Genomic DNA, 27,493 nt, shown 5'->3' with positions numbered 1-27,493 from the left:
TGGGCCATTTTCCTGCTTCCAACACATCAACTTCAAGAACTGACTGCTCCCTTGCTGCCTAATATATATTAATATATATATCATATGTCATTGTAACCAGATAATCAATATTAGTCACTAGACTTCTCAGTGGTTTTAATATCCTGCATTTTATACTTGTAAATTGGCCTCAATTATGTATGTGTTCTGATACTTTATAAACTTCACTTTACATCATTAATGTACAATATGCTCAATATTGGTACCTTTTTCACGTGATACAGCAGGTTATTTAATTCCCTGCTTCATCTTATTGGTTTATTATGTGCTGTAATAATAGTAATTATATTTTGCAAAGGAGATCAAACAAATGGAGACAAAATACTTAAAGGCACATAATAAAATCCAATAAAATAAAACAGAGGGAAACTTGTGCAATAAAGTCTGATCAGTCTGACAGCCTGGACCGCGCCCCCTAGTGGTGAATGCTTTAAATTGCAGGTTTCAAAGTTTTTTTTCCCCACATGTACACTGGAGCGCTCCAAAGTCCCTCACACACACACACACACACACACACACACACACACAGCTGGGAGTTTCTTCTCAACCTGCTTTTGGACCCTAGATCCTCTTGGTTTAGTGGCTAGTGCTAAGTGCGGCCACAGTTAATGAAGGTGTTAGTGTTCAGCCCGCAGGCCTCACTGCGCAGTGTCTGGGTTGATTATTGGGTTTTATGGTCCAGTGTGGTGATAAAGCAGATAGCAGTGCTGATTCGGGTCGTGTGATAGGATTAAACATTAATTTGCCTCCACATGGGTCGGGCTGTGTTTTAGCTCGGTTTAAGGGCATCAGAAAGCCTCTCGGCTGCTTTTTCTCGCTGCGTGAGGATGATCAGCTTCGCGCAGATCCTCTCTGAGGTGGGGGAGTTTGGGGCTTTTCAGAAGCGCCTGCTGTTGGCCATATGCATCCCCAACTTCTTCACCGCTTTCCACATGTTCGGTCAGGTCTTCACCGGCCTGTCCTTCAAACACCACTGTAACACAGACTGGATCCTCACACAGGGGCCGAACCTGACCTACCAGCAGCAGCTCAACCTGACAGTGCCCAGAGAGCAGGGCGGCCAGTATGACAGCTGCAGCATGTTCAGCCCTGTTAAGCTCGGACTGGAAGACATTGAAGCTTATGGACTAAATGAAACCACGGCGTGCACTAATGGCTGGATCTACGAAGCTCCTCAGGACAGCAGCACTTTGATTACAGAGGTAGGCGGACGCAGGTGTGGACAGAGCAATGAACGAGACTATTCTGACTGTAATCTTGGAGTAAAATATCTTTAAAAACAAACAACTAAATACTAAATACAACTAGCATTAATATACCAATATTCAATGTTTTCTATAGACATATTTATGCATTTATTTACTAGATAATAAAAGAAGAAAATGTTTAATGTTAATTCTTTAAAAATAACTAAAAATGTAATCATATTATAATGTATCATATTATACAATGTAATCATATTATAATGTATCATATTATACAATGTAATCATATTATAATGTATCAGGGATGCAGTGATATGGGAATTATGGATTAATTAATATTAATGCATAATCCAATATTTTTCTGTATATATTTATTAGAATATTTGTGACATAAATATACAAATACAAATCCATTATCCAATATGTGCATATTTATAAAAATCTTAAATTGGAAATTGTGCTTCCTTGCATTCCAAAAGTGAAATTTATTTATTTGTTTGTTTGTTTGTTTGTTTGAACAAATAAAAAGTAAGTAAATGTAAACTGCAATCTCCAATATATATATATATATATATATATATATATATATATATATATATATATATATATATATATATAATGTATTATTTATTAGGGATACTATGATATGGGAATTCTGGATTTGTATTCCAAATAAAACAAAAAATAATAATATAAAATAATAATGCTGGAATTAAATATCATAGTTTTTAAAAATAAGTAGGACTGTTAAAAGAAATGGTCCACAATGCCGTTTAATAAAATCGAGTTACATTAACTTAGGCATTAACAAGTTAAGAAGGTTTTTGACCTTCTCTTGTAAAGTTATCATTTTGGAGATATAAGCGGCGAGATGCAGTAAAGTCCTCTTTTTATTATCATTGCAGAGCATTACAACCAAATTTAGTCTGCACATTTAACCCATTCATGGCAGTGAGCAATTGCAGCACACACCCCTGGAGTGGTGGTGGGCAGCCGCCAACCTGGGGTTAGGTGCCTTTCTCAAGTGCACCTCAGTTATTAATATGCTCCACCTTTACGCCCCTATGTCTGTTTTCTTTCCTGGAGATCAAACTGGCAACCTTCTGGTGCTAAGCTCGCTTCTCTGAACATTATGGCTCGGCCCCATAAAATTAATCAAGTGAATAAGATGCAGATATTTTAGTGCAGCAGTCCAACATCACCTCAACATTCTGCTCTTCTGGAGGTCAGTAAATACATTGAATTGCAAAGGTTTGGACACTGTGTCACATAACGCATGTGTGTTTTTAGAAGGAGGACTTAGAGAGCAGCCCAAAAAAACATTGATAAGAGAGAAACATTGCAATTCTTTTTTTTCCAGCAGTTTCTCAGCATATTGCAATAGGTATCACTAACACACTCTTCCTGTGTCCTTTTTTATAGAACTGTAATATATCTTTATATATCTATACACTCTACCAGGCGTGGTCACATAAGCACTGGACTCACCGGGTGAGTTCTCCTAAAATGTCCGTCAGCCATTCTTACTGGGTAGGATCTGTAAACTTCTGCTTGATGGATCACTGTCCCTTGTGTTTTGTAATGGGGCAGCCAAACACTCTGCAATGGTCTGATCACTTGGAGATGTCGTTTGGTTTTGTCCTGTCTAAACTGTGTTTTGGTAGATTGGTCGGTATCTGCCTCCCCATTAGGAGTACTCCCCATCTATAGCTCTTCTCAAATGCTGTGGCACGGTCAGGTTGTAAAGCTCCTGCTCTTGTCCTTCCACAGTTCTTTTACAGGAGCCACTGCCCACTCTGCCCCTCTCTGTTGGGCTGCTGGTAATGTGGGTGAAGCCATGCTCAATCACAATGTACGTAAATGTCCACCACATAAGTAGGTCATGGACTCTCTGGTACTGGTGGGCTCACCAATGTTTTTTTGTTTGTTTTTTTGCACACAACTGGCAGTATTCTACCTTCTGGCTGATTTGAAAAGACAGCTCTTCCCACCAGACCATGCTCTGGCATGACAGTCACAATCCTATGGAGATCATCTTGTACCTAGTATCTCAAGGGGAATAACTCTTCTATGTCCTCTCAGTGAGAGATATCTCCCACCACTCCCAGGTTCTCTCTCTCAGGCCAGTATGGTCCTGACTCTGGTAACCGTTAGTTTTTCTCCCTTCATCTTGTTTCCCAGTATTGATGGAGTGTGTTGCAGGCTAGATCTGTTTTCTGCTCAGATGCTGTGTCCCAGCCTTGGAACTTCCTCTGGGTGTCCGAACGGCAGAATATCCACCTCTTCCGGTGGAGTACTTGTGCGAAGTGTAGTGTAGAGTATTATGTAATATTGACTTCTGTATTTAGTAGTATCTAAGCTGATTTTTTTTATTATTTATTTAAATCCTAGTCTATAGAAACTAGCTATGGGTATTTTCTGAGTAAACAGTGAAGCACTTTTGTAAATTGCTCTGGATAAGAGCGTCTGCTAAATACCTTAAATGTAAATGTCAATGTAATGGCTCTGACTTTGGATTTGGCGTGACCCCCTCAGAGGTGTTTCTGTGATCCACAAGCATAATTTTGTCCTTGGAGCTCCAAATGCACAGTGAACAGCGGTAATGTCTCTATACATTCTACAAACTCCCAAACAACCTTATTAAACCGTGCACACTACAAGATCACATAGTTCCTGCCAACACTGTTTCTTCTGTGGCACATACTGTAACTACTGATGTTTTCACTCAGTGATAAGTGGGGTTTGTGGGAGGGGGAACACGCTATAATATTTCTGGTTAATAATACTGTGTAACATAGATCCTGTGATCATCCGTCAAACGTCACTGCCCTTCGACCAAGATTAGTGAAAGCATTTTACATTTGAAGGCAATGAATTGTAACTGAACTTTCTCTCTTTTTTCTCACAGTTTAACCTGGTGTGTGACAGTAAGAGTCTAAATGAGGCCTCTCAGTCCATCTACATGGCTGGACTTCTCGTTGGAGCGTTGGTGTTTGGACCAATGGCAGATAAGTATGTCCCCTAATATAAATCTTTCAGCAATTAATGAACTGAAATGTCTCCCATTATGAAATGGCGGTTCTCTACACATGTCTCTACAACACATAAAGGAATAGTCCATGGACAAAAATGAAAAAGTACAAAAGTACATCACAAAACAAAAAAAAAAAACCCAAACAAATTATGTAACTTGTGTTGGTCTGTTAAACTTGTTACTTGTTAGCTATGTGATCCTTGGAGCTTCAGTGCAAAACCAAACACGCCTTGGGGAGTTGGAAATTTGTTTGCCAAACTTTCCCCAGGTAACACCAGAATCATAAATTAACCTTTGACCTCCTCTTAAATACCACAAAAATGGCCATAGGGTTTCCACACAGTCAAGAATTCTCTAGATTATCCTGGATTTTGGGTGTTGGTCTGGCACAATATTTCTTCAGACATAAAAGTCAAGTCAAGTCAAATTTATTTGTATAGTGCTTTTTACAACTGTTGTCGTCACAAAGCAGCTTTACATAATTAGTACTTAATAAAGGGCAGAGACAGAGAAGAAAGAAGAAATAACATGAAGGGTCAAAGACCCCTGTGAGCAAGCCAACGGCGACAGTGGCAAGGAAAAACTCCCTCAGAGCTGGAGGAAGAAACCTTGGGAGGAACCAAGACTCACAAGGGGGACCCATCCTCCTCTGGCCAGACTATTTAAACACTAATGATAAAAATTACCAAAGCAGATACAAATACAACAGAAAGTTAATAGTGGTAAAACAAGTCTCTGGGTTTATCTCAGATCACAGAAGATTTTGTGCCTTATAAGACAATTACGAGTCAGCTATGGAAATGGCATCTGTATTGTGGGTCTGCAACCACACATAAGGTTTTTTGACCATATGCAGCCAATGATGTAAAATGTCCATACAGATTTTGTATTTAGGGCCAAACATCCAGCCAGCTGTGGTGTTTGTACTGCTACCCAGATTTGAACAGTCATTGCTGTCCTTTCACAGCAGTGTGTGGACTGCAAGAAAGTAGTAATATGGTCCAGAACTGGGCCATGGCTAATTTGCTATCTGTGTAGACTTGTAGCAGAGATGTGGGTGGTGTTTTCCAAGTTTTATTTTTTCTCCTGCAGGTACGGCCGCCGTTTTGTTACTTTACTCTCTCTGGCCCTGCAGTTCCTGTTTGGAGTGGGTGCTGCCTTCTCCCCACATTTCTATGTGTACATCGCCCTTCGTTTCGTGGTTGGCACGTCCATATCTGGAATCACCATGAATACCTATGTTTTAGGTACCTCTGAACCTTAACATTTGATCAGATAACTATTAAAGAAATGATTGGCATCAAACAGATAATTAGCTTTGACCAATATTTCAAACTCATATTTAATTATGTGTTTATTTAATTTCAGAGAAGCAGTAACATATCTTTTATGCATTTGTAATCATAACGAACTAAATGTGGTATATGTAATGCAATGCAATGTAGTCCCAATTTCTACATTTTATAAATATGTGTGAATCTGTATCTGTATATACAGATATTATAGCATCATCCATATGAATATCAGCCCCTAGTACGGTTTAATTCTTAAATGTTTTCTTCTATGACTGGTTTAACTTGTAGATCATACACAGTAGCTTAAGCTTCCTTGTTTACTTTGGGTAGCGGTTACCTTCACATTGTGGCTATGATCATTCATGACCAATCTTCTGTAGGTACTGAGTGGTGTGGCACATCCAAGCGGGCTCTCTTTACCATCCTCTCTCACTGCTGCTACGCCTTGGGGCTGATGCTGCTGTCCGGCGTGGCCTATGGCATCCACAACTGGAGGATCCTGCAGATAGTTCTGTCTGCTCCAGTCCTGACCCTTGCTGTCTACTTCTGGTGAGGCTTCCTTGCTTCATTAAGAGCAGCATTGCCCTGGGGCAGTCGGGGTTAGGTACCTTGGTCAAGGGCCCAACAGAGAAATACAGAAATACAGAGGCAGTCCTGGGGTTTGAACCCATGACCTTCTGGTTGCTATCTCAGTAACTTTCTAACTTTTCTTATTATTTTTATTATTATTATTATTATTATCATCATCCATGTTTTAAAGTAGCAGTAAGAAATTAATAGGGACATGCGCAGAGCTGTAAAGCTAAGGGAGTGAATTATCTGTGTTGTAGGATCCTACCAGAGTCAGCCCGATGGCTCCTAACGCAGGGCAGACAGAAAGAGGCCAGAGAAGTCATCCTAAAAGCAGCTAGCATCAACCGCAGAAAAGTTCCAGAATCTCTACTGGAGAAGGTGATTTTTTTTCATTTATTTTATTTCATCTTTCACCATAACATTCATTAGTTGTGTGTAAATGGAGTGTGTAATCTAAATAAATGGCCCATCAGCTGGAGGCAGAGAATACAGTCCAAACCGGCAGCATGCTGGACCTGTTCCGAGTGGGAAATCTGAGAAAGAGAGCACTCATCATGAGCTATATCTGGTGAGTTCAAACAGTGCCAGCCCTGCCTACACCGACCGCAACAACGTCCAACAACTGCCTATTCTTTGAGCTTTCGGGTGATCATTTGCTCAAGGATAACAACATGTATCAGTGCAGGTGATGTTGCAGGGGGCTACGATATACAAACCTTCTAACCAATCACAAAGGTTGTTTTTCACTGTGAGCTCTGAGAATCTTTATCAATCGCAGTTCCAGTTGAGTTTCTGTGGGTGTTTTGAAGAATGGAAGTATTCAGAATTATGCCTTTAATAGAAACCCCTAAAATTCCTTGTGAAGATTAGCAGGTCCCAGGATGTACAGCAGCTTTGTCTTGCTGGGGTTGAGTTTGAGGTGGTGAGCCGCCATTTTTTTTTTACAGTTTTATTACAGAACAACACTAGCTACTAAAACTACACTGTACATCTTCCAGAGACACATAATGTAGCTTTTATACCCTAAAATATCAGCTTTAAAATTATTCTGATGCTCCACTAACTTAGAAAGAACTGTCGACACACTGCACATGTTTCTATGGTGATGCAGGCAGGACAATGCTTTTGAGAACTGTGTAATGCTGAAAAACACTGTGTAACGCAACGTTTCAGAAATCCTGTAATATCCCCTACCACCTCAGTCCTCAGTACTTTCACTTGTGACAGTTCTGTATTCCTCAGTTTGTCCAGAAATGTATGTGTAAAGCATGTCCTTAAGGGGAGGCTCAAACTGAAAATTACTCTTCTTAAATATAGGGGGAGCTCAGGAGCAAGAAATACCCATTTTCACATAATGCTGCATTAATCTTATTTGACAAAGCTAGCCTGTTTATTTGTGATATTTTGTTGAGGCTGCTGTTTTATGTTGCTAGTTCAGTGCGCAGCAGTATTAGCTCAAACATAGCTATAATTTGTATGTAGTATTCAGTGGCATTAAGAGAAAAGCATTAACAAGTTAAAGCTTATTGGGTTTGCAACCCCTCATTTTGGTCTATTTAGGTCTATTGCCAAATAATAATTTTTTTGATTACTGATTTGTACCTTTGACAGGTTTGTGACAAGCCTGGTTTACTACGGAGTCAGTCTGAATGTGGGAAACTTTGGCCTGGACGTCTACCTGACCCAGCTCATCTTTGGCATTGCAGAGATTCCTGCCCGCCTCGGCTGCTTTCCACTTATTGAGCGTTTTGGCAGGAAGAAATCTCAGAGTGCAGCACTGCTCCTTGGGGGAACGGCCTGCCTTGTGATTGCCGCTATACCTTCAGGTGTGTCAGTTACTAAAGCATCAATAGCATCAACAGCTCAATAAAAAAAGAACTGCCGAGTCCCATGAAGTGCCTTTTAGAAACTGGCATTATTGCAGTGATAACAATAAACAAATACAGGCTTCTTACAAAGCAATTTATTACATTACCATGTAATAACATGCTCACCATCTAAGTGAAATTAAACAACAACTTTGAGCATGTCTCAGCCAGTCAGATTGTAGAACTGAGCAAACCTGGCCCTAATTGTTTTGACTGCAGACTGCAGGAAGCTGGAGTTGGATGTCCTAGTTTCACTGTGTGCAGTATGTCACAACACGGTTGACACACAGTCACAGATAAGCTGTGTAAATCTACAGGTCAGACTAGACGTAAAACAGTAAAAGTGTGTGAGCAGAACGATGTACTGTGGTGGCTGTAGCAACTTCTTTACTCGTGTGTGCGTTATTCAGCAAAGAATAGGAAACTTCTAATAACAAGACTATGTGTACGAATGAACAGAAATAACCAAAAGTTTATTTCAGACTGTACACGTGATAAAAATTAATAAAAAAAAAAAATTTAAGCACAGACTATAACTCAAAAACACTATAAGAAAACTATGTTGCTACCAGTATCCTAACTGCTGCTCATTCCACTGCCTCAAACACGTCCAAACTCAGCACCGTCACTCAGGCTCTTAAAGACACAGTGCACCTATTGGAAATGAACATGAACAATAGTGTCTGAGAACGTTTGTATAGCCGTGAATATCACTTCTGGCATCGTAGTACCATATTAAGCAGCAGTATATACATGCAAAAAGTGCAAAGTGCCTGCAAAAAGTAATTAAGAGTATGGATATGGATGTTATATTACTAAATATTGGATCAGAAAGATCCCTCGTGTGAATGTGCTGTGCTCTTTCTTAGATGGAGCTGATGTCCATTAATATAATACATTAATATACATTGTAATATAAATAAATTATGCTGTTAGATGTATATTTAAATATTATCAAAACTGTGGAGCATGCCTCACTATGAATTAAAGAGGGAGATCAGGAAAAAACGGGATATATGTATATTGCTAAGATAATCCCTTATCAGTCCCACAGTGGGGAAATTCTCAGTGTCACAGCAGAAAAGGGATAGCAAGACACTCAGATGCAAAGATGTATATAAATTACCACTATATACACAATAAAAATAATAGAAGTAAAAAACAATAGTAATATTATTTATAGATTATTTACAGGTAATTGCAAATGACTCTTAATTGCACAAGTGTAATTTCAAACTACTCTGTTTCCAGACTACCCTGTTGTGGTGACCATCATTGCAGTGATAGGAAAGTTCTCGCTTGCTGCTTCATTTTCCATAGTGTATGTGTACACTGCCGAACTGTATCCCACGGTTGTGAGGTAAGTGTGTTTAATTAACTGTTTACATTTCTGTCTGAAATAACACATATTCTACAACATAATCAATAAAACAATCAATAGATGTTTTCAGATCTACCAAAGACCCTGTACTTTGTTATGTAGGCTACTTTGCCCTGTGGGTTATAGTAATTTAACCTCCTCTACTCTGATGATTGGTTTAAGGTATCTGGCTAACTGAGAAACCCTGGGAGTATTTTACAAAGCAGATTTCTTTAGTTAACCAGAGAGCTTAAATTCTAAATCAGGTCTGTTCCATTCAAGAAGTATTTTTTTATTTTTGTTTTTTGGTGCTGACCATTTCCCTTAGAATATCAGCATTTTAATCAGTCTCCTGATTATTAACCTGTGTACTGCAGACAAAACGGGGTTGGATTAAACTCCATGTGTGCCCGTGTGGCTGGTATTCTGGCCCCTCTCATCGGCCTGCTGAGTGTCTATCACCACACCATTCCCATGGTCATCTACGGCTCCCTGCCGTTCTTGGGTGGTGCGCTTTGTTTCATGCTGCCGGAGACGCTGAACACTGAGCTTCTGGATCACACTGATGCTCTGATGGATCACAGCAAGTGAGTTTAAACACATTAGCTGATATGATGCTTTACATTCATTTGGTAACACTTTGATGTGATATCTGTGACAACTGAGATAAAGCTACGTAAACATTTCATAAAGCTACATAAACGTTTAATGAAGGCTTAATTCAAGTCTCAAAGTGTCAGTAGTCATTAACCCCTTAACACGCCAAGGCTTATTACAAACTAAGGTGAATTACTCAGCAACTACATGGACTTCTGTACAAACTGGTGGGGCAGTTATCTGGTAGTAGGTAGTAAATATTAAGTTTGTAATAACACTTTTGGCCTGCAGGTAGGGTTTAGGCTTTTTAAGGGGTTAAAGCTGCTTCTTACTTGCTTCTTAATTTTTGGCGAGATTCCCCTCACCTCAGAAAGTGTCCTGATAACTTTCACTAATTGAAATTTACCTTGTTCAATGTATTTACATTATATATTAATATATTATTATTTTTATGTTTTTATTTGTAGGTCATCAAAGAAAGGAAGCATTGAAAATGGACTCAATCAACCAGTATCAACTGAAGAAACATTTAAGAGCACTAAATTATAAATTATTATTTCTATGTGTTAAAAAGTCTTAATGTATTTCTTAAGCTTGTAGATTATTGTGTGCCTTCATATGTCACATCTTATTAAACAGTACCAAAGGACCAAAGTATAACTGTTGAGAAACAGCCACCAATAACTGTGATGACAAAGATGATGAATTAAGTGGCAGCTTAAGAAATACAATGTAACTTAATTGTTTACAGATTTTAATGGAATATGCATGTCACTTTCAGCTGAGCTGAGATGGGCTGCAGATGCTGATGTTTTGTGTAATATTCATTAAGTAACAAAAGTTTCTGAAACTTTTAGCATAATAGTGTTACCTACTTCATTGGAATGGGTTTGTAGCAAAAGCAAGCAGAAACTATTCTGTGCTGAACATTCTGTGACTGCTGTACTGATTAGAGAGAATACTAACTTTATAAAGGGTCTATTTAGGTTCTTTAGTTTCACCCTCTCAGAACTACACAAAGTCATTTGTCAAAGTAGTTTGAAAATACATTGCTCCTGTCAACATTTTGTTATTTTTCATTTTTTCCACATTATTTGAAAGTGTTCACAAGATTTGTGTCAAAATGGCATGATGAACAAACACACAGAAATCCTATAAAATGACTTGTGATAAATATTTTTTGCCTCCTCTGTAAAGTTTCTAGAGAGACAATATTTTTAATTCATATATTTTTAACAACACTAAGCCTAGGATCCAATGGGCTTTACTATGTTAGAGTTTATTTTTATGGAATAAACAGTGACAAGAAATTCTGTGAAACTTTTTAATCAATAACTGTCATGTAGAATTTCCAGTGCAACTGAACTTAATAAAAGATGACTGTATCTTGGATTGCTTATGATCGTAATCAAAACTGCTGCATTACAGTGACAGGACGATGTGCAGTTAATGCTAAACATTAGCCAATATTCTTAGCAGGTGGTTTGATCAGAACTAGATTGAACAGTGTTAATCATGTCAAGCAGAAGCCTTTAAATTTTCATACATGGTTTACCGAAATACCTTATCACTTCCCATTAGTATGACGTGTAGTTTTAACATCTTTGTAACTTCTAAAAGTGTATTTAGCAAATATGAATCAGTCAAGACAGGCTTCAAGAGGTGACTCCGAAACTGAAGGATGATTCTGGCATCAGCCATCAGCGACAATTTCTTCATAGTCCACCATCTCCTCCAGCCAACACCTCCATCTAAACAGAGAGAAAATAAGACTGAGGATTAAGGGTTGTTGTATCAGATATGTATAAACAGATGTTATTTAGAATCACCCTCATCACCACCACCAGGTTATTCACATGAGTACACAAACTTGTAAACATTGAATATACCAAACTGTGCATACAGTCTAAATAGATGGTCTAAAGGTATTTATCTAGGTCAGGGGTCACCAGTCTTCTATAAAGAGTTTGTGATTTTACACTGCTGTTTGAATGTTTGTGCTCATTGCCATTCTTTTATTTTATATATAATAATGACATATACAATGTAAATGTACATATTAAAACGGCAAAGTATTTAGTATTCTTTAATAAGTATTTAATTTTCTTCAACATTTCAGGTATTTTATGTAATTAGAAACATTGGGTCTCATTCACCAACCGTTCTTAAGAATAAATTTATGCAGTTTTTCTGAAGGCTCTGCCAAGGTGTTCTTTCTTTTCTTTGGGATTTGTTCAATATAAGAGGACAATTACATCCATCATTATAGGAGCAGATCGGTGAACAACGATGTGGATTCTTAGACATTGAGGCCCATTGATTCCAAATATGGTGGCATATGTCTGTCTATGTGTTAGCTTAGCCATTTCCGGTGCTCTCCTGAAGAAAGCCAGTATTTTCATTCCCCATCTAAGAGCCCTAGGTTTCATCCTGCGCAAGGCATGTCATGATGCTCATTGCTATCTACACCCCGCCAATAGTCTACTTTCATGCCTTCCGCCTGTGTCGCTTAAATAGCAACGGTGCTTGTGAATATATCTATGCTGTTGGGCGTGGTGGTCTCGAAATGAGGTGTGTTCAGGTAATTTTTGGCATATTGCTATCTTGGCAACGGAAAACACAGGTGCGTCACTGACTGAAAACAACCTAGTCAGACGTCAACAGTCAGACATTCATTGCTATCTTGGCAGTGAATTGACAACACCCCCACTTTGCGCCATTGAAATAGCATCTGCCACCTGGCTCTTTAAGACAATGGCCAGTGACATGCTGACATGCTCAAAACACACCCATAGTACATAGTACATACTTAGTACATGTGTTTTGTGCATTTCGAGCCGCACCAGACTTTTCCCGGCTTTACACCAGCAAAGACACACTGACCCTCCAAATTAAGATGTGCGGTGCACGGTTGACGGCTCGCCAAAAGATTGTTAAAATAGGGCCCCTAGTTTATCAAATCAGTCCTTCATTAAGGTAAATCATACGAGCTGCTGGTTGAACTGAATAAATCCATACAGTGTCCGGAGTTCACACAGAAGTTATCAACCAAACCTGTATTCTTCTTACTAATATATGAATTAATCTTTTTGACCAGCACATTCTGACCACTGACCATCAACTTTATGTTTGTTTGGGTTGTTATAATGTTACATACTCATACTACTGAGAGAAATAGCTATAAACACTTTAGCACTCATGGCTGTACTTGTACACATACTGTATATAGGATCATTGTACACTTACTGCTTGATGGGTTTATATGCCGTCAGTGCCGTTGGTTTTGCTCAGCAGCCAGCGGCTCTTATGCTGCCGGTAGCCGAAGCCCTCATCATAGTTGCCCTTCTTTTTAAATAGCTGCTGGTAGTGAAACACACAGTAGAACTCTCCATAGAGGGGGGCATAGTTACGAAGACTAGAACCAAGGAAGACAAGTTGGTAAGACAAATCTGTGCATTATAGCAGTCCAGAGTTTCTTTATCACTATGTTATATTTATGTAAATCATTAAATCATTCAAAGCTGCCAGTTTCATATTTCTTACCTGAGTTTCTGTTTGCAGTGCTTACAGCAGAAACAGCTTTTGTGAAAAATGAATTTATCTGCTGTCATTTTCTCCATGGGGTAAACCGGTTTGAGGCATGCAGAACACAAGTCCTGAGCAGTCAGCTGAAACTACAGTCACATCAGTGGTCAATGGAATGGTTTACACCATTTTGCATTTTTTTTTATTATATACTGTACACTTATTATATTATATTAGCCTTTTAGCTACAGAGAAATTTAAATACTGGGTCTCCCAGCAGTGGCAAATGTCCCAGTCTACAGGAAGTTCTGATCATTCTTTTCATTCTTGAGCAGAAGTGAGCAAAGGCCTCTTGCGTGCCACTCTGCTCCATATGTTCATGGTATGCAGTACCCTGTGGAGTGTTCTTCCAGAAATTGTTAATGAACAAATTGCGTTGACTTCTAGAAGCAATTCTTGTATGGAAGTGAAACGACTTTTATTCACAAACCGCCAAAGCCGTCAGCATCCCTGTCATCCAGTTTCGTCGTTCTGCCATAATCATGAAGGGAATTTCTTGTAGACTGGAATTTTTGTCACTGCTTGTAGACCCATTTGACCATACGCTTTAATACACCTGCAAATTCAGCGACTTCCTTTACACCTAAATGCAATCACTCATTTTTGACAACGACCAACAACTGCTTTACCACCTATTTTCCACACCTAGCACCTTATCTCAATCTACAAATCCCACCATACAGGTATTGATCGACTGATCATTCTTGTGCAGCGCCATCTGCAGGAGCCTAAAGTTTAAACAAATAAGGTGGCTAATTTTTTGTCTGGGCAGCTTGCATTTATTTTCTACAGAACAAAAATATATTTTCCTATTATTCCTGAACGGTTGGGGTAAAAAAAATATCTATACTTTGACACTTTGAAATTTTGTACACCTCAATAGATTTGAAGTGATGCAATCAATGTGTTAAAGTGCAGACTTTTAGCTTTTTAAAATCCAGATCTTTATTTTTAAAAGCTTGACTGTTAAGTATTGTTTGGCTCCATACTTCCACTTTCAACTGATTAAGATTTTGCAGTACCCATATTACAGTACCCATACTGTACCCATACATACAGTTCATTTTATTTTGGACCTCGCACACCTGATTCTATAGGCCTATGATTCTATAGGCCAATGATCATCTTACTAATATGTATTTTCTTGATGTAATGTCTTCAACCTATTCAACCTAAAAAGTTTATTTTCAGATTTTGTTATACTGTATATCGAGTATATCATTCTTGTCTTTCTTGTCATTTATCTTCTTATATCTTTAACTGCACTTCCTACTGACTTTACCCAATGTACATGACCGGTACATTGTAGAAAGTCATTGTTCCCTGATTGCATTTAGCAGACCACACAATGTATTTAATACAAGTTATTTATTATTTAAGTTGTTTTCACATATTTATTAAAACATTAATGTATAAACTGACAGTCTGTGGTAAAATCATCTTGAAGTGAGGATTACATGGAATGGGATTTGATGAACGACAATATGCTTGAAAAGTGAACACCATAAACACTGGCACTGCGTGTTATTGTTGAACCCATTGGAAAAATGGAAGTACAAAAAGATGAAAAAGCTTAACATTCTCCTTTGTGGGCACACTTTTCTTTTCATAACTGGAACACTACTTTACCACTCAACTAAACTTAAGGCTACAAATAAAATGAAAACTAAAACAAGTGCAAAACCTTTAAAAACACTTCATCTTCCTTAAAGCTCCTACTCATATTTCTCCTACGAAGAAGCACGATCCCCTTTAACAGAAGCTAAGTTAATTGTTGGAAAGGTGACGACTTCTGAGGAGCCTGGACTGCTCATAATCTGTCTTTTAAAACATGTGCTTGTTTCAGGTTGAGTGGTCATGACTGTGGAGGTTTTAGAGGAGTAGAACTTGTTGCCGAAAGAGTCTGTTTCTTCGTATTTCTCTCTGATGGTCTTGGTGCCTACGATCTTCTCTCCCTCTGGGATTGTTTGCACTTCCAGTGTGCTGACCTGCCGTCTTTCATTGGCAGGGCTGCAGCAGGGTCCTTTTGCAACACAGCAAAGTCTGCAGTCAGCAGTCACATTGTAAGATGTTGTCGACTGAAAGGTCTCTGCTTTCTGAGGCTTTTGAGGTGCTGGTGGTTCCGTGTTCTTTCTGGCAGCAGACTGGATGGAAATAAAGGAGGGTGAAGAAGGAGATCCTGACCTTGGTTTAGTCGCTGGAACACTAAGCTCTGGTTTTGATCTCTCTGCTTGCATTGCTGGTTCTCCTGTAATGCTCTGCCCAGGACTACTAACCACTAGATTATTCCCACTCTGGGCTTTTGGAGTTTTGCTTGACCCAATGCTGATTTTGCGTATATTTCCTGAGGTAGGGGAGCTATGCACAGCCATCATGGACTCCTTAAACAAACCAGAGAGCCCTGCGATGTCTGAGTCAGATTGCAGTGTCGAGACTGAGTAAAGAGCTTTCCTGATGGTTTCCTCTATGTCCATAAGTCTTGACAGGGTTTGTTCTTTTAAAGTAATTATTGCAGCACTTGCTTTTTCAAGGTCACCATACGCCAACTGCATTGATGACATCATCTCACGTTCACAGAGTGTCTCTGATCTTCCTTCATTTTTTTCCACCACAATGCTTTTGGGACTAATTTGTTTTTGAGGCACAACCCAATCTGGGACATTGTCAAATATCTTCCGAAGGTCACTTACATGTTCCTGGCTCTTATCTTCTTCGATTTCTTCAACTTTATAGAGGATGCTTTTCAGCTCCTCTTGCTTTCTCAGCTGGTCAAAGATTTCCATCGCTGCACTTGCGTTGCCCCTCATGATCTCGTCCATGTGCACTGACAGCCTTTGTCTTCGTTCTTGTTCGCTTTCTTTCCTAACTTTCTTTTCCCTCATTGTCACTTTCTTCTCAGGTTGTTCCTCAGGTTCAGCAACACCTGCTTTACAGCTTTTGTCATTTGCGCAGTTCTCTGAAAGAGCAGAATTGTCAGCAATGCTGCTTGCAGCCATTTTGATTCTTTTAGGTTTCACGGGTGGTGTTGCTCGGCCTGTCTTAACTCCAAAGTTCTGCAGGGATGTCTGAAATCCCAGAGTAGCCTCATTTAGGTTTTGCTTGTTTGGTGGGCAGTCTCTTTGGGACTCTAGTATTTGGTCCTTCTTCTCTTCTGTAGCTACATTTTCTTCAGAACTATTGATGATGACATGAGTGCTGCTCTGTTGCTTGACTGTGTCAATTTGTATGTATTCTTGCTCATGTCGTTTAGTTTCAGCTTGGGGTTTATTTGCGTCTACTGTGTTTGAGCCATGATTTCCCTTTAAATGTTCTGGTTTTGGTGGAATGGCTGGCTTAGGTCCATGGGGTTTTTTACTCGTCTCCAGAGAGCCCTGTGGGTGTGTTTGGTTAGTCATAGTGGTGCATGCCATGTGTGTTCTATTTGTAGTCTGTCCTTGACACGGACCAGTTTCAGCTCCTTCATGCTGTGCGTCAAGAGTCACCTGTCCAGACATGGGGGAGGAAAAGCATGCTTGGTCTTCTGAGGTGGAAATCATATCAATAGACTGTTTCACCGCAGTCTCCACATGTGTTATTTTCTTCTGCCCAGCACAAGTTTTTCCAGCGTTCCTATAAATCATTGCTGCTTTAAAATCCCCTTTTGTGACATTGAAACTGGATTTTCCCAGGGAATCAAGAGCTGCTTGCACACTACCTTTTGTGACCTCCTCTCTTTCTTCAGGTTGGTGTCCAGCTTCAGGATTCTGTGTGGACTCGTCCCTAATTTGATCATTTGTGGCTTCAGGAAGGTATTGGTTGTCTGAACCTACGGCAATGATTTGATGTGTTTCCTTTGTTGGAGAGATGTATTTTTGCTTGTCCCAAACACTTTGTTGGAGAGCTTTTGCTTCCTCTGTGGCCTGTTGTAGACTCATGATGGCTGCTTGGAGGTTCGACAACTCGTCATCTTCTGCAACATCAACTTGCTCTGCCTGAATGACCATCCCTTCACCTGGGTTTTCTCTGCACATATATTCTGTACCTTGACCATTTAGTGATCTGCTAGGTCCAACACTTTTGCTTTGAGCGATGCATTTTTCAATCTCTGCAGGACTTGGAAAAGTAGCAGTTTCATTGTCCAGTATTTTGTCAGATTTGTTGAACACTTTTTGAACAGGTTTATCAGACTGCAGAGATGTCTCAGCGTTGTCTGAATTTGCAAACAAGGCTCTAATTGTCTTGAGATTACCTGGTGCAATAACACTTTGATCTCTTTCCTCAGAAATTACTCTTATGTCTTCATCTGATGGACTTTTCTGCAGACTTTTTAGATAGTCCAGTTCTCCCTTCTCAATGCAGCTTCGAAACAGTTTTACATTACTTGTCCTGTTTTCATCAATTCCGAATGAGTCATCATCCAGGATGGGAGGTGGTGGGGTATATATGTTTGGTGTGTCATCACCCTTTCTACTCATCAGAGCATTATTTTCTTCCTCAGACATAGAGCCTCCTAAAATCACATCCTCCAGGTTATCTCTCAAGGAGTCCATTAATTGACCCTCAAACATTTTCCGTGTGGCTTTAACATCAACCCTGAACTTTTCCTCTTGAGCAACTTCTTCATTTTCTTTTTGAGGGGTCATGTCAAGCTGTGGGAGAGATGCTTGCTCTTTGTTGGCCAGGCCAGAATCCAAAAAAATATGTGCTGTTTGACCTATGCAATCACGGCCATCGTGTCTAAAAAGAACATATACTAATATCTCAACCGATCCAATCACATTTTCTTGTATTAGCACTCCTTTTCCCAGGCTTGTCTCTTGACCAAGTAAATCTTCAATGACCTGAACCATGATTGTAGTTCGGTACTCTTTCTCCTGGTTTACTGTGAATGGAAGCTGGTGAGTTGGAACATCTATGGTCTTGATTTCCATATTTCCTTGATCATCCTCTTTCAGGAAAGCTATAAGTGAATTAAGATTTGCTCTTGCTAAATGCTGAAGCAGGACACTCTTCATACTTCCCATAACCGTCTCCTCGTGTTCAATTTCGGGACCTTTATCCTGGATACAGTTGTACTTTGCCTTTCTCACGTGGGCAGCCTCACTGGCTTCAATTAATGTCCCATGAGAATGAATGACATTGAAGTTATGAAGCGAAGCTAAAGTCTTGCTCATGCTTTCTTCTACAGTATCCAATTCTGTGCCATTTTGCCAATTGATCCTGTCCAGTGGAGTTGACTCAAATACCTGGGCTCTGTTCCTTACATTTGTCTTCAGAATTTCATCCTCTGTGCTAACATTTGCATTGGCTGAGGAGCTGCTTTCTTTGTCTTGAGATCCTTTTTCAAACATCTCTTTGGTTTTAGAGATGCCTAGATATGCTTCACCCTCCTGATCCACATCTGTAATATGTGTAATGTTAGGTGGACTATTTCTTTTTACACTGTCTGTTTGGCAAGTCTCAAAGTCTCTCTTTTGTTTTTGGACTGCTCCCTTTTCTACCTCAGACACAACAACCTTCCCTGGACACACGTCTTCTGGGTTATCTCTCAAAGCCTCCCTTGGTTGGCCTTCAAACATTTTACGTGTGGCTTTAACATCTACCCTGAAGTCTTCCTCTTGAGCAAGTGTTTCAGATTCCTTTTGTTGGGTCACATCAAACTCTGTATGAGATATTTGCTCTTTATTTGTCTCGGCAGAACCAAAAAGAGAATGTGCTGTTCTATGTACCAACCCTTCCTCTGGCAAGGCACTTGAGGCTTGTTCAAATGCGTGTCCCCCCTGAACACTCTTGTCCATCCAATGTGTTTGCATGTCAATGGATTCCCCGGTGTTGACAGCACCATTCTCAAATATCCAGCGCCTTGACTGGACCTCACCCCCGTACGCAGTATCTGTGGCTAGGCTAGAGTTTAATATGTCAGCAAACTCCTCATCCACCACGTTGACCAGGCCTTTTAGCTCTGGACAAGTGTGTTTCAGGAGCCGCCTCAGCTCACACTTCTGACGTTGCTGGTACATTGTGGAGATGGCATCTTTTGAAGGGGGTGTTGGAATGGGGGACTGGCTTTCAGCCCTGGAACAGGGTGGCGAGATGGGATAGGCTAAATTGGACTCAGATGAATCATCATTTGAATGCACATGTTCATGTTGCTCATAGTCTTTTTGTGCCACCTCAGCCATCTTTAGAAAGAAAACAATAGGCTTCATATTAGCTTGTTGCTCTAAAGGGAAACATATTGAGTATTTAAGTTCCCCGCCAAACCCAAACTTGCATACGTACCATAATTGTTAGGATGCAAAACACCGTGCCATTAAAAACAGCATTCCATGTTAAATGTTCCAACAGCAAGTTTCATCAGCTGTTCTCAGCCTGGTATTTTGAAATGGTTAGTGTCGTTGTTCACAGTCTAGTATTAGAAATCGGGAGCACTAAATATAATAAATAGTTGTGATAAATGGAAATAATCTTCAGCTCAGAGTTGTAAACTATTCTCTGTACATGCAATTGAACCATTCTAGCTAAAAGTCCAACTGAAGTATTGCATATTGTCACACAAACACGTCCACTTCCATCTCCATTTTTACCATTTTTCACTTTTTGATATAATGTGAATCTGACAGCAGTCCTTTACATTGTGTTAAAATGTGATGTGATATGTGATGAAAGGATTAATAAAATGCTTTAAAAATATTAGCAACAATATTCTAAAGATCTGCCAATTTTATATTACATGTTTATGGTTGTGTTAAAAAAAAGCAAAAAGAATTTTACACATGTTTTACAATGTTTTAAGTCAGTTTAGTGCTGGTGACTCATTTTGCAAAGTCAATCAGTGAACACAACAATAAGTAATGTCTTAAAAAAATAAAGCAATAAAACAGTTATCTATTTCAATTAGTTTGGAATTCATGAGGTTGGTTAGAATATTTATATAGCAGATACATGCAAGTAAGAAACTAAGAAAGTAAGATGCTTATATGTAATTCACAGTGCTATTGAAAACCAATGGCATAACTACCAGCAAGGCAATACTGGAACCCCTATTGTGTAGTAAATTATCTGTGATAACATAATGATATATTTTTACAACCATTAGCTATATTCAACTCAATCAGAGCAGGTGAAGAATCACAGTTGCAAGTAACTAACAGAACAAAGTATCTTTATCTATATCTTTTTATACATTGAAGCACTTATGAACTGTTATTTTTTATTTTTGCAATAGGGTTCACAAGATTGCTGCCACTTTTGGCCACTGCTGGATGCATGATTGTTTTTTTTTCTTTAAAAAATAAAACAGCATGAAATTTCTTTCTCTTACCTTGATGACTTTTGATTTGGTTGGAGAGGTAGGACCTTGTACCTGTAGTGAAGAATAGACTTATTTGTTTTATTGTGCATTTATGTATTCAAATTCAATTATTCAAGAATAATTGCACTACAAGTAACTACAAAACTAGTGATAGTCATTTAGTTGCCCTTTTATTCAGTATTCAGTTCACAACTTGGCCTAAAGTTGACCCAAAAGACAAACCTAAATCAAAGCTTTCAACTGCACCTTGAGGTTGATTTTATCTTCAGTGATTAGTGATCCTTCCAAAAATGCCCAAAATCCCATTTACACAGAAGACCAAGGCTCAACATTTATTCCCTGACCCCAAGTTCACCAAATGCACCAGAAGAACAGAAGCTGATACAAGTACTAACTGGTTTTAAAAGGCTCCCCGTAGGGTCTGCAGCTGCCACTTTTGACAGATATAGTGCAGATATGGCTTTGACAGAAATAGGGGACTTGTCCTGGCCGTAGAGAGTGAAGCTGTCTCTGAAGTCTGCAACCGATTTCCTTTTATCATCTGCAGTGCAACAGAGAAATCAGATTTCAGTTAGATTCAATAGTACATCTTATAATATATTAAGTCATACTATTGTGCATGAAAAAAGACTAAGTAACATCTGTGCTATTGTAGCGGTGCTCCAGAGACACTGTCCCCTGCAGGGAAGATATTCTAAACAGTGAGGAATGTGTGTGATTTAAAAGGAAGTATCTTTCTCTCAGTGGGAAGGGAATAGCCATGTGATTATGTGGGCGATTTATTTGTTGCCTTTTACAGATGACCTTACCCTTGACCCACAAAGCTGCCTGCAGGGCTGTTGGCTTTCATGGGTAAAGAGAACAGAGTGGAGTATGCCACTGACACCCTTATTAAAATACAACTGGCTCCATTAGCATGTTTTGTAGAGGTTCTAAGAGTTAACTTGTCATCTACAACATTGAAAGGCCTGAAATGTTAGATGCCAATTTAGATGTCAAGTCTAAACCAGTGTGAGCTGATATTGCTTTGTATGTCTGCAGACATATAGTTTAAAAAGTCCACAGAAAAAAAGCCAGTTTCCTTACTTTTCCTTACTAAATATAAGAGTATGCACTGCAGTTCAGCTCTGCCCAGTCATGTTGGTGTTGTATATAGCAGTGTTAAAGGCAGAGTGAAGATTAGCATGATTATTTCTAAGGGTTGAAAAGTGAGGTTGGACAATGATCAATCAAGACCGATATGTTTTGGTACATACAATCACACAAATGTCTATGTACACTCTTTAGTGAAGATGATGGTTCTGTATAGACCCATGACAACAACAAGCATCATGGTTATTCTACCTCTTATACATGATTCTATATAAACCTTTTTCCTATATAGCACTGAAAGGTCAAAGAACCCATGTTCATAGAGAAATTAAAATTAGAAACATATGTAGCAACATTTGTAAGACCTTTTAATGGATTCAACACCATCCAAAGAATGTAAATGAAGTGAAATTCTAAGCAAGGATTTCTACCTTTGGGTGATTGAGTTCTATTATCATACAATCAATTTTTCTGTTATACTTTAAAACGTCCAAAAACATTGTTCACTAATTAATGTGAATCCTGATTTGTGCCTTCTTGTAATAATCTGCTGATGTCACTTTACAAAATAAGTATCATGTTAAGTGTCATGTCATATGACATAGTCCAGTCGTCACACAGCTACTGGGTGAAGATTGTGAGTCAGTTCTTCTTATAGCAAAGCAAACAGCTGCTGTCACTGAAAGTCAGTGGTGTGCTGTCTCGGGTGTGATGGGAAACTAGGGTGCACTAACATTTGACACTTTGGGTGTCACAAATACCAGTGACATTACTAGAAGACAGCAAGAACGAAGACCAGAACCAGGTCAAATAAGTCATAAAAGATGTTGTAACTAATATCTGGTAATGTTTGTATTACTAAAACGCTATTTTAACACTATTTTAACACTATTTTAAAATGTAACAATTAAGTAATGACTCCCAGTAGGTCCCAATGGACAGAAAACCCCCTGTTTGTTTATGTATCTGACATGAAGTCCTTTATTATAATTATTAATCAGTAGTAGTATAGTGAACACATTTATTCGACAGTAAGAAGTACCAATGAAGTACCAATCAATGTGATTAATGTGTTTTGAATTTTAACACAAACCATTTATTAAACCAATCAGGAGCACCCCAACATGAAATTCAATTCCTGACTTCCATCCATCAAACAGCCTTTCTGAAACTCTTGAGCATCTTTAGGTTGCTGGATGTTTCTGGGTGGATGTGACTACCACATCATGTCCTTGGATTCTTATAGCTGTGACAACACTGGCAACTGTTGAATTTATGTGACACACCGTCTACAAAGCTCATAAACAGGTACCAAAGTTAGGCATGTTGACACCGCCGGTCATCCATATGTCATCCAAGTGTGTCCATTTACTAAATGGACATAAGCAAGCACAACACTAACTCTAAAACTCTAACTAAAAAATTAAGCTCCATAAATGGTTGAATTGATTCAAAACCACTGCGACCCAAAACCGGACTGAGCAGATTAGAAGATGTTTTTTATGCTCTTTATATTTTGCATCTCATTAACAAAATTGTTTCTTTAAAGAGCCACCAGCTCTATTGGGAATAAAAAAAAAATCTATAAGGAAAGAGAAGTAGGTGTTGTATGGCATCAACCCAAAACTAAATTAGCAGCTACATTTTTAAGCTATTCATTGCAGAACATAAACAGTAACATAAAAATATGGACTCAATGAAATAAAATTAATTGGGCTGCAAATTAAATTGAACAAATTATAACATCTGATTCTTCAAAACATTTAACTTTTGGCTGTTCTTTAATGAACTATTTTTGTAAATATAATTTCCACATAAAAAGTTCTAAAGTTTACAGAATCTCTATATAATGTGACAGTCACAGGAAGAACCCTTAAATTGGTGTTAAACGTTTACAATTTTCAAACGTGGCATGCTGTATCATCAAATCATTTTTAGGGACCAATAAATAAAAAGTGTCCAGAATAATATTAATTAATCTTAAAAAAAACTTCTGGTTCCTAGTTTTTAAATCACACTTTGTATAAGTTATTATCAAATTTATAATTGTGAAGTAACCCACACCTTTGAGCATCAGAGCGGGTAATGTCTGTCTTCATCCAGCATGTTTTTGTGTCCCTAGGCTCAGAATATTAGCACATAAAAAATATGAACTTGTACTCACCCGATTTGTCCCCTTTCTGTGCTAATTGTTCAGTTTGAATCCTATAGCTAATACTAACGTCACTCTGTGTCCGTCCAGCCCTGGTCCTCAATCTGCCACATTGGCTCTTAAGTGTGTGTCCTCTATGTGTGTCAATGTGCCTATGGCTGCTTGTGTGCTGGTGACAGCTGACCCTCTTAGCACCAGGCGGCTATTTTCGGAGACCCGTAGCCTACTATTTCCCCACCAGGCTGAGTCAATCACTGGCTCTAGAGTGTATAGTGCTGAAACATACCCAATGTCACATCCCCCCACTCAGCCCCAGAACCCACTTACATTTTATTTTTGGACAGCCAGGTTTGTTCCTGCTGTGTTGTCATCTGGTGTAGATAGCTTTTCTGTTTTGAGAACTGTGACATGTGAAGGCTATGGCTAATTTATCGTAATCAGAGAGTAGCTGGTTCCATACAGATACAGACACAGATCTGTGAATCTGTATATTCAGGTCCATTTAGATTGTAATTCTTTTTTGTTCTGGTTCAGATCCTGGACTGCTTGGCTACGGTTGCTCAATTCTCTCAATTTGGAGCTTTTATTTTAGACAAAAAAGAGAGGAACGAAGTCTGACACTTCAGTATATTTGCTGATAGATGCTGGATCTTTGCATTAGCATAGATTCCAAGAAAAAAAAAGCATGTGTAAATACCGTGGACTTTAACAGTATGTGGTGGAACCTGACACTTTTAAGTTTCACAGTTCCACACACAAATCTCATTTAACAATTCATCCATTAAGAAAACCAAAAGGGGTTTGTTTAATAATATCACAAGTGAATCTCTGCTAAAGAAAAAGTGACATCACATTTTCAGTTGCTTGTTTTTCTTGGAATTAGTGGAGCATTATGGTTAAATGACACTGCTACAGGCTTTCAACACGGTTCAATGTTTAACTAAAACCACTTGTGACCTATAAAGGCTAAAGTACAAAACACACAAAATCACAGAAGAAGAGAGAGAATGTGTAACTCCTGTACTCACCTTCTTGAGAGGATGTTCTTTCAGTGGACATTCCTGTTATGGTCTTCCTTCTTTCTGGCCTTTGAGTTCTCACCACCTTTAATGAAGAAATTGTTCACTCTTAAAACAAAAACATGTATTCTCTTAAAATTAAGGTTTCTAGTTCTAGGAAAACCTGTTCCCATTCAAAGGTTCATCCCACTTGCACATCTAATTTAGGAAAAATCGGTTCTTTAAATAAATATGCATTTATATACTGTTTATGGCATTGACTGAAAGATCCATTCTTGACACCTATATTTTTAAGAGTCCAGTTGCTAAGCATGATTTGATCCATAATTTTCATTGATTCCTGTTTCTGTCAGTGCTTAAGTATAGTGCTTACCTGCATTTTACTTACAAATAAAGGTGCGGTCATCACTTTTGAGAATCTTTGAATTGATGGTTCTTTTGTAAATGAGATGTGCAAGTGTGAATAACCTTTGTACAGTTCTAAGATAGAGAAAGAAAAACTACCAACCTATACAGTTATACATATATAGATATGTATAGGTTCTTTAAGCTTTTACACTTACACTTCACACTTCAAATTCATTTTTGCATTTCATTAGGAAACCAAAAGTGGTTCTTCTATGCCACTCCTCAAAGAATCCTTTTTCCCACCTTTATACAACGAATGTGCTATAAATTAAAATATAACTTGTGTACAATCTCTGTAAGTGTTGTTCATTTACCTTTGAGTTTGGATCCTCCTCTTTTGGTGGTGATTTTTTAGTGTCCATTGACTCAGTTTGCACTTTTGGCTCCTCAGTAGCTCTATGATTGATCCCAGCATCCTCTGAGAGTAGGTCATTATGTAGCTGGTCAACCCTCTTAAGTTGTTGTTGGGTGTTCTTGGGTTGTTGAATGCTCTTGGGTTGTTGAATGCTCTTGGGTTGCTGAATGCTCTTGGGTTGTTGACTGCTCTTGGACTGCTGGGCAACCTTTGACTCAAAGAGCTCCTTGAGAGCACTTGTGCTTATGTTTTTTTGCCGAGGAAGAATCTCCATAGACTTACTGCGTGTGAGATTTGAGTGGCCACCAAAGGTGGATCGAACCTTAGCTCTCTCTCTGCTCTCATTATTCTGCACTAGAGTGTCCAGTTTGACCTCAGCCTCTGTGACAGGGATGGTAGTAATCTGCAGAGTCAGCTGAAGGAGAAGAGGGGGAAATAAGAAAATTAGACCTGTTATCCTTGCTGAGAATGCTGCTTTAAGTGATATTGGTGTTATGTGAATATGTAGTTGTTACTAGAAAACTGTTTAGTTGTTCTATCATTGAGATTGAAAGTCATAAATTTCACCTTATGCTTGTTTTCCACTGGATCTGATTTAGTAGCTTTTCCACTCAGAGAGTTCTGATAACTGAAGGGGGCAAAGCGACACTAATCAAACACTTTTGACAATATTTGGAGCATGTTGTTATCAAAGTCACCTCTTTTTGATCAAGATTTTACTATTATAATTTATGTCTGGACAAAATCAACCGTGAAATGTATGCCAATCACTCTGTATGGCTTTAGTACACTCAAATGTTTGCCAATCACTCTGTATGGCTTTAGTACAAATCCTTCAGCATCAGTTTTTTTTTTTTATCATTTACAGTGTTAAAAGTGTTAAACATTAACCATGTAAGAATCCTGCTTTAGCTTTGGACCGGTCACCACAGGTAAATATTTCATTAAATTGAGGTAGAAATAAACGTAAACAGTCCTCACTCGGCCACAAGCTGAGAAACAGATTTCTTCCTCTCTCTGAGTCCAGCCTCTGTCCAGGACAAAGCGTGGTCAGAGCTGACGCTTCTAAGAGACTGGGCTCTCCTCAGGTTACTCTTCACCTCCATTTTGTCATCCACACACACACACACACACACACCTCTACACCTGCATACAGGACACACACTACATGCATAATAGAAAAAAAGGAAAATATATATTGACATCAGGTCACATGACCTGCTCTACAGTTACCTCTACACTACATTACAAAAAGTTCTTAATATATTCAGTCTCAGCAATATGCAAACCATATTCTTAATCAGTTCATTCTACTAGATTCATTTCACTCATTTGTGTTCTACATCAGTTACATTGCATTAATGTTCCAATAAGGCATCAGGACAACTAGTAGACTTATGTGATAGATTGCAATTATTGTAATTATTACTAATTGTAATTAACATACCATATGGTATTGAGTGTAATTGCTGAGTTTGTGCCTATGCCACATTGTAATAATCAACATCCAAGCTTATCTGTCACATACTAATCACTGTATAACTCCCATTTCACAATACAAGCATTTCATTGGATTATATTAAACTGCTGAAATAAGTGAATTTGTTACCTTAGTTA

At 38.7% G+C, this 27,493-nt stretch overlaps 2 protein-coding genes across 2 annotated transcripts; one reads left to right on the top strand and one right to left on the bottom strand.

Annotated features, from left to right (window-relative positions):
- Positions 1-866: 866 nt before the first annotated feature.
- On the top strand, positions 867-10,526 carry slc22a13b (solute carrier family 22 member 13b). Its single transcript, XM_072657554.1, has 10 exons — positions 867-1,241; positions 4,153-4,256; positions 5,371-5,525; positions 5,954-6,122; positions 6,404-6,524; positions 6,620-6,714; positions 7,758-7,972; positions 9,266-9,374; positions 9,752-9,961; positions 10,439-10,526. Exons 1-10 carry the CDS (start codon positions 867-869, stop codon positions 10,518-10,520), a joined length of 1,635 nt encoding a protein of 544 aa, XP_072513655.1. The 3' UTR covers positions 10,521-10,526.
- A 4,429-nt stretch (positions 10,527-14,955) lies between these two features.
- On the bottom strand, positions 14,956-26,982 carry LOC140535954 (xin actin-binding repeat-containing protein 1). The gene is made up of 7 exons (XM_072657540.1): positions 26,858-26,982; positions 26,444-26,504; positions 25,836-26,291; positions 25,123-25,198; positions 21,246-21,391; positions 20,860-20,901; positions 14,956-19,717 (listed from the first exon to the last, which is right to left on the bottom strand). Exons 1-7 carry the CDS (start codon positions 26,980-26,982, stop codon positions 15,287-15,289), a joined length of 5,337 nt encoding a protein of 1,778 aa, XP_072513641.1. The 3' UTR covers positions 14,956-15,286.
- Positions 26,983-27,493: the final 511 nt, after the last annotated feature.

Source organism: Salminus brasiliensis, chromosome 1 (genome assembly GCF_030463535.1).
Source record: "Salminus brasiliensis chromosome 1, fSalBra1.hap2, whole genome shotgun sequence".
Lineage (NCBI taxonomy): Eukaryota > Metazoa > Chordata > Actinopteri > Characiformes > Bryconidae > Salminus > Salminus brasiliensis.
The sequence above is the reverse complement of the archived record's forward strand: the minus strand, read 5'-3'. Positions and strand labels throughout refer to the sequence as shown.